The sequence below is a fragment of the Colobus angolensis genome, unplaced genomic scaffold (assembly GCF_000951035.1).
Source record: "Colobus angolensis palliatus isolate OR3802 unplaced genomic scaffold, Cang.pa_1.0 Scaffold96, whole genome shotgun sequence".
Taxonomy (NCBI): Eukaryota; Metazoa; Chordata; class Mammalia; order Primates; family Cercopithecidae; genus Colobus; species Colobus angolensis.
The window spans coordinates 1,730,826-1,738,657 of NW_012123598.1; the positions used below are offsets into that span (position 1 = coordinate 1,730,826).

General features: G+C 44.2%; 1 protein-coding gene across 1 annotated transcript in view; it reads right to left on the reverse strand.

Annotated features, from left to right (window-relative positions):
• Positions 1 to 1,375: 1,375 nt before the first annotated feature.
• NLRP4 (NLR family, pyrin domain containing 4) overlaps positions 1,376 to 7,832 on the reverse strand; it is a 44,252-nt gene continuing 37,795 nt past the window's right edge. The window contains exons 8-10 of the mRNA XM_011932437.1: positions 6,629 to 6,799; positions 5,033 to 5,203; positions 1,376 to 1,758 (exon numbers count right to left, since the gene is read on the reverse strand). Coding sequence (XP_011787827.1) covers positions 1,641 to 1,758; positions 5,033 to 5,203; positions 6,629 to 6,799 — 460 coding nt within the window. The 3' untranslated portion in view covers positions 1,376 to 1,640. The remainder of the gene's footprint in view (positions 1,759 to 5,032; positions 5,204 to 6,628; positions 6,800 to 7,832) is intronic.

Genomic DNA, 7,832 nt, shown 5'->3' on the forward strand with positions numbered 1-7,832 from the left:
ATATAAAAAAATAAAAAATAAAAATAGTTCAGAAGTGAAATATCCCCATTCCTAAAATCTCCTTTCAGCTCCCACTCCCAAGAGAGCTTTATTTAATGGGAGGTGAGACAGGGTAAGCCTCAGAACTCAAGAGGCCCAATGAGGAAAGGAGAGCCAGAGGGGAGTTGTGGGGAAGAATAATGAGAGGTCAAGACCACGAGGAGAGGTAATATCAGCAATGCCATGGAAATTACCCAAACATTCACATGAACCCCGAAATACATACCACTATTATGTACCAATAAAAAAGGTGCTTTCCTCAGGCAAGCACAGATCAAGAGCCCAAGCTGGAATCCTAGTAGGACCGACGGAAGGAAGGGTGCCCAAGTCAGACCAGCCTTTCTAGTGCTTTCAGTGTGCCCAGCGTCTTTCCAGGTCAACATGGGGAGGGGCCAGTTTCTTCAACCTGCACTGCTATGCCAGGCATTCACCAGTAGCAAACACTGTTTCAAGATTTTCCAGGCAGTATAGACATTTCCCAAAGAATGAAACATAGAACTACCATTTTGTCCGGCAACCGCACTACCGAGTTCTACCCAAAGCAAGAGAAATCATACTAAAAAGATACCTGCATCCACGTATTTACTGAAGCACTCTTCACAATAGCTAAGTCCTGGGATCAACATAAGTGTTCACCAGCAGATGAGTGGATCAAGAGAACATGATTTATATATAATGGAATCCTATTCAGCCATAAAAAGAATAAAATCATGTCTTTAGCAGCAACATGGATAGAACTGGAAGCCATGATCTTAACCGAGATAACTCAGAAACTAAGTCACACAATGCATGTTCTTACTTGTATGTGAGAGCTACATAATATATAAAGAGTGGCCGGGTGCAATGGCTCACGCCTGTGATCCCACCGCTGTGAAAGGCTGAGGCAGATGGGTCACCTGAGGTTGGGAGTTCAAGACCAGCCTGACCAACATGGAGAAACCCTGTCTCTACTTAAAAAAAAAAAAAAAATTCAAAATGAGCCAGGTGCGGTGGCCCATGTCTGTAATCCCAACTACTCGGGAGGCTGAGGCAGGAGAATTGTTAGAACCCAGGAGGCGGAGGTTCCAGTGAGCCATGATCGTGCCATTGCACTCCAGCCTGGGCAACAAGAGTGAAACTCCATCTCAAAAAAAAAAAAAAAAAAAGTGTGGAACAGTAGACATCGGAGGCTCAGGAGGGTGAGAGGGAGGTGCAGGGTGAGAAGTGACCTAATGGGTACAATGTACACCATCTGTGTGATAGGTATACCAAAAGCCCAGATTTTACCACACAATATATACGTGTAACAAACACATACGGAAACCCCTTAAATGTATACAAATAAGGCAAAAAAAGATTTTCCAATGTTTAGAAATGTAACACTTTATTGAGGGGTTAAGATGTCCTTGTGAGACGGACAGACCATGAAGGCCTTTCAGTGGCTCGTCCAAGGCCACAGAGCAAATAAAAACCACATATATCATATAAAATCTATGAATGGGGTGCCAGAAATCTCACGACTTAGAGTGTCCATGATTTGTACCTCCTGGGTGCAGCGTAACGTAAGGGCCCCAGTCCCTGTCCTTCGCAGGTGTTCGAGTCAGAGCCCAGGTTCCTCACAATCAGATTTCTACCCTTGTAATTGTGTCACAGTCGTCTGTGATGGTCAGGTTAGGATTTCTCTCTTCCTCAGCCATCAGAAGTGCCTGGGTTTCCTCATCAAAATCAGTTTTTCTCAGCCTGGTAAAATATTTTAAAAGGTTCTATTTTTAATCCACATATTTTTTTCCCTTTTCTGCAGCTCATCTTTCTCCCTAATTCATCCCAGGACAAGCCTAGGAAGCCCTGGTGTTACCTCCAAGAGGAAAGACATACACATCAAATGCAGCAGTATGCGGATAAATGTTACCCCCGGATCTCCAGGAAACAAATAAATAAATGTAAAAAGTCCCAATTTATAGCTTTGCCAATTTCTGTGGTGTAAATTCTCCATGCCAATCATGGCCAATTTCGAGCTGCCCACTTGCTGTCACTAAACAGAGTTACAAAAGACAGGTACACACACAAGTGGCTCTCACCAGCTTGTAGGAGCTGGCTCCAACATGTCACTGGACAGAAATAAGTGTCCAGAATTGGTTAGAGAGAGCATGAACTCCACATCAACATTTGGATTTGCAACAAGAAGTCAGTGAGCGTTAGGGAGAAAGCCTAAAGCTATTTTTTTTCAAAGATAAATTATTAATAGTTTCCCTGATCTGAGTACCTGGGTCCTGGCCCTCTGCTAAGGCTTTTACATGCATATCTCATTAAATTTTCACAACTGCCATATGAGGTAGCATAATTGTCCTAACTTGTGATGAAGACAATGAGAATAAACAATGTTAAAAGGTCACAAAACCAGATGGTGGTAGTCTGGATACAAATTCAAGCTGTTTGTTTCTGGAGCCCCCACACATTGTATCATTGCTTTGAATCACACAGAAGGATTAAGTATCACCATGGATAATACCTCTTGTCTCCATTTGGCAGCTGTTTGCGCACAAAAGTCCCACACTGTTGGGATAAGCTATGTTCTTTAGTGCAACTATGTATCTTAATACACATCTTTGTGAGAGGATCTATGGTCGGGGGCTGGAGGAAGATAAAAACTCACTTATTTAGTTCTGTCCTATTTATCACATTATCTGATGCATACTTTCATAATTACCATGCCAAATAATCACTCCTATTTTGTAGATAGGAGGCAGATAATCAAAGAGGACAAATGCCTTGCCCTGGGTTACAGGGTCAAACGTGGCAAGGCTAGAAGACAAACAGACCTCCATGACTCAGAACGCAGACAATTTTAGTCCTTCCCCTTAATCACATGTCTACTTTGGTAGTCTACATTCTGAATCTTTAGCAAACATTAAAATGAGAAAGAGCCAGGCGTGGTGGCTCACGCCTGTAATCCCAGCATTTTGGGAGGCCGAGGCAGGCGGATCACCTGAGGTCGGGAGTTCGAGACCAGCCTGACCAACATGGAGAAACCCCATCCCTACTAAAAATACAAAACATTAGCCAGGCATGGTTGGCCCCTGCTTGTAATCCCAGCTACTCAGGAGGCTGAGGCAGGAGAATCGCTTAAACCCAGGAGGCGGAGGTTGCAGTGACCCAAGATCGAGCCATTGCACTCCAGCCTGGGCAACAAAAAGGAAACTCTGTCTCAAAAAAAAAGAAAGAAAGAAAGAAAAGGAAATAATGTTGAGCACTCAGCCTTTCCAGGTGGAGAGTTATAAGGACAGACTTTGAGAAAACAAAACTATGTTCACAAAAGGGGAAAAAAAATCAGTGAATGTTCTTTAGTGTTAGAGTTTTAACAGTTTTAACCCATTATATTTCCCTTTCCTGGAAATGAACAGCCTAGCAATAACTGCCTATGATTGCCTTCATCTCATATTGGTTTGAAAACAGTAGGGGAAAATGAATGAGAAAAATAAGTGTTAAGGAAGGATTCTGTAGTTATCTAGTAAAATAATGTTGGTGGGATTATATGTAATTATAAATATAACAAAAATATAAATTATGTTTATATAAAAATGTTTATATTTATAAATGTTATACTTACAAATATACATATAAATCATATTTACAAATATTTAAAGTATAAATATTTATGTATCATAATTTGTATTATAATAGTAACAAGTGATACAGGAGGTAAAAACTTATTTAAGCAGATAGTGAGGGCCAAAGAGTCCTCAGCAGAGCTTCCCTTCTAACAAAAAGCAGCCCAAGAAATCATTTCTTTTCTAACAAAGAACATCCTGAAAGATTGAGCTGGAAACATAAATAAGGGAGCTGGAAGATTGCACGGGGGGAAGGCCAGCAGCTGTGCCAGTGAAAAGAGCTACCTGGGGGCCAGGCCTGTTCACCATGAAAGCACCATATTCCCTTTTTTATTAGCATGGGTACAGTAAGAAAAAAATGGGCAACATGGTACAGCTCAGGCAGATAACCTGCCTGCTTAATAAAAAGACTGGGGTGGGGGCTGCCAGAAATTCACACCCTATGCCAATAGCACACCTGGTCCTAAACAGTTTTTCATGTCCTGTGTCGATCAGACACCACCTCCCCACCGGCTCGTGTTTAACACTCTCTGCATTTCACCATGGATCCTGCAATCCATTTTTCTGAGACCCCTCTCTGTAGCAGACAGCTCTTCTTTCTTTTGCCTATTAAACTTTCTCTTCCCACCTATGAGTGAGACCATGCGGTGTTTGGTTTTCTCTTCTTGTGATAGTTTGCTAAGAATGATGGTTTCCAGCTGCACCCATGTCCCTACAAAGGACGCAAACTCATCCTTTTTTATGGCTGCATAGAATTCCATGGTGTATATGTGCCACATTTTCTTAATCCAGTCTGTCACAGATGGACATTTGGGTTGAACTGAACAATGAGATCACTTGGACTCGGGAAGGGGAACATCACACACTGGGGCCTATCATGGGGAGGGGGGAGGGGGGAGGGATTGCATTGGGGAGTTATACCTGATATAAATGATGAATTGATGGGTGCTGACGAGTTGATGGGTGCAGCACACCAACATGGCACAAGTATACATATGTAACAAACCTGCACGTTATGCACATGTACCCTAGAACTTAAAGTATAATAAAAAAAAAGAAAAAAAAAAGAAATAAAGGGTATTCAATTACGAAAAAAAAAAAAAAAAAAAACTTTCTCTTAACCTCACTCTTTGTGTGTCTGCGTCCTTGGATCTCCACGGCCCCGGGACAACGAACCTCGGGTGTTACCCCAGACAATGAGGCCACTCCGCAAGTGCTTCCATTCGTTGGGCACTCACCGTTCACCACTTACTGTGGTCAGAGTTTTATACTCACCTGCTTGGTTCTTACTCCTACAACAACCCTGAGACAAGGAACATCATTTACATTTTCAATGCAATGTGATTACACTGCAGGTCCCAGCCAATCCCTTCTTAGCCCATAGAGCACAACAGACCCCAGCTCACCCGAGCACCTGCAGGGAGCACTCTGGGTGTCTCAGGGCCTCACAGAGCACAATCACCCCTGTGTAGTCCAAGGCGTTCAAGGTCAGGTTGAGCTGCTGCAGGGTCTTACTGCTGGTGAGAACAGACGCGAGATCCTTACAGCAGGCGCTCGTTAACCCACATTCTTCCAACCTGCAAGAAAAAAGACACATGACAAGAAGTGACTCCAGCCTCAGGGTGGAGGTAGGATGGGATGTGAGCAGTATCTCACAGTCCAGTGTTTATGACATCAGATCATGTGTCTGTGGGTAGGTGGTGAAAGTGGCCATGACTGTCCATTCTTCTCTGTAGCCCTGCCTACAGCAGTGTGACTTTGCAGCTCATTCCACTAGGAGAGTCTATTTCTGGCTTCATATCTTGCTTTGGATAATATAACATCTGAGCCAGCTTCGTACCTTGATTTGGATGATATAACACAACGGAAGCAAGGTTAGGAGAGTTCTGAGCCAGCACCTTGGATATTTTTCTTCTTTGGAGATGGGGTCTCTGTCATCCCGGCTGGAGTGCACTGGCATGATCATGGCTCACTGCAGCCTTGGCCTCCTGGGTTCTAGCAATTTTCCTGCCTCAGCCTCCTGAGTAGCTGGGGCTCCAGGCATGAACCACGCCTGGCTAATTTTTGTGGAGACGGGGTTTCAACCATGTTGCCCAGGCTGGTCTTGAGCTCCTAGGCTCAAGCTGTTGGCCTGCCTCAGCCTTCGATAGTGCTGGGATGACAGGAATAAGCCATCACACCTGGTGATCTTGGATGCTTTCTATACTTCATCTCCTGAACTGCTGAGATGCTATAGGCTCGATTTTGTCCCTGCCAAAATTTATATGTCCAAGTCCTAACCCCCAGTACCCCAAAACGTAATCATATTTGGATACAAGCTCTTTATAGAGGCAATTAAGCTAATATGAGGACACTGTGCGGGGGGCCCTAATCATGACTGGTGTTCTTGTAAGAGGAAATTTGGACACACACATAGAGGGAAGAGAACATGAAGACACAGGGAGAAGACAGACAGTCATCGACAAGACAAGGAGAAGGGCCTGGAGCAGATTCTCCCTCATGGTCTTCAGAAGGAGCCAACTCTGCTGACACCTTGATCTCAGACTTTGAGCCTCCATAACCGTGAAATGATAAATTTGTTATCTAAGCCACCCAGTCCATAGTACTTTTTAAACCCCGGCAAACTGATACAGATGCCATGTCAACCAGCCCAGACCAACCAGTTAGATGACTGGCTCAGTTACACCTGTCATCCCCAAGGGGACAGCCAGCCCAGCCAGCCAACCTCCATACCATATAGCAAGGTCAATCCAAACCAGCCAGTCCCTCAGTTAACCAGCTTCCTAAGCACACCGGCTGAGGTCAGCGATGCCCAGACAAGCAGAGCCAGCAGCAATCTAACTGCTCACTGCCTTAAGCCCTGAAGTTTCACGCTGGTTCCTTATGCAACCACGGCTAGCTGCTATGTGGTCCTGTTGGAGTCTTCCTCTTTCTCTTTCTTCCCATCCACTCTCCATCTTTGCCACTCATGAAAACATAACCAGGAGCTTGGCAATACCCACCCAAGAACCTCTAAGCGGCAATCCGGATGCATCAGAGCCCCACACAACAGCTTCACGCCCACGTCTCCGATTTCATTGCACCCAATTTGCAGAATCTTCAGGTTTTGATTGCTGATGAGAGCAGAGGCGAGGTCTTCACAGCCGGCAGCAGTGATAAAACATTTTACCAAACTGCAAAAGAGTAAGGGTACCATGCTGAAAGGCTATCACACCTCAGTCTAATATCAGGAAAACAGACACCAAAGCATGACAGCCTTTGTCATTCATGTGGATAGGTACCGTCAGTCCTCCATATCCACAGATTCAACTACAGGCAGATTGAAATTATTCAAGAATTAAAACAATAACACATAACACAACAATAAAAAATACAAATGAAAAAACTAATAGAGTATAACAACACTTCACACAACATTTACATTCTATTACCTATCCTGGTAACTTAGAGGCGATTTACAGTATTATGGGAAGATGCCTGTACGTTATATGCAAACACTATGGGCCAGTCACGGTGGCTCAGGCCTGTAATCCCAGCACTTTGGGAGGCCGAGGCGGACGGATCACCTGAGGTCAGAAGTTCGAGACCATCCTGGCCAACATGGCGAAACCCCATCTCTACTAAAAAAAAATTAATAATAATAATACAGAAAATTAGCTGGGCATGGTGGTGTGTGCCTGTAGTCCCAGCTACCCAGGAGTCTGAGGTAGGAGAATCACTTGAACTTGGGAGGCAGAGGTTGCAGTGAGCTGAGATGGCACCACTGGACTCCTGCCCGGGCTACGAAGTGAGAGACTGTCTCTAAACAAACACTATGCCATTTTACATAAAGAACTTGAGCATCTGCAGATTTTGGAATCCTCAGAGGAAATCTGTAGCCAACCTCCTGCAGATATGGAGGGACAACTGGAATTGCCTCAGCATCGTTCACTGAAGGTCTGTCCTCTCTCTGCACCAGTGATAAACGATTCCACGATGCAACATCTGAACACACGTGGATCAGTCTGTTTCTGAGATCTCTATTCTGTGTCTCTGGTCTATCTGCTTATCCCTGTGTGAATCTCACACTTTAATTTCTAAAACTTTAGAAAGTCTTGATACATTTAGAGCAAGGGCTCCTACATTATTTTAATTTGAGATGGAGTTTCACTCTTGTTGTCCAGGTTGGAATGCAATGGCACAATCTCGGCTCACTGCAACCTCTGC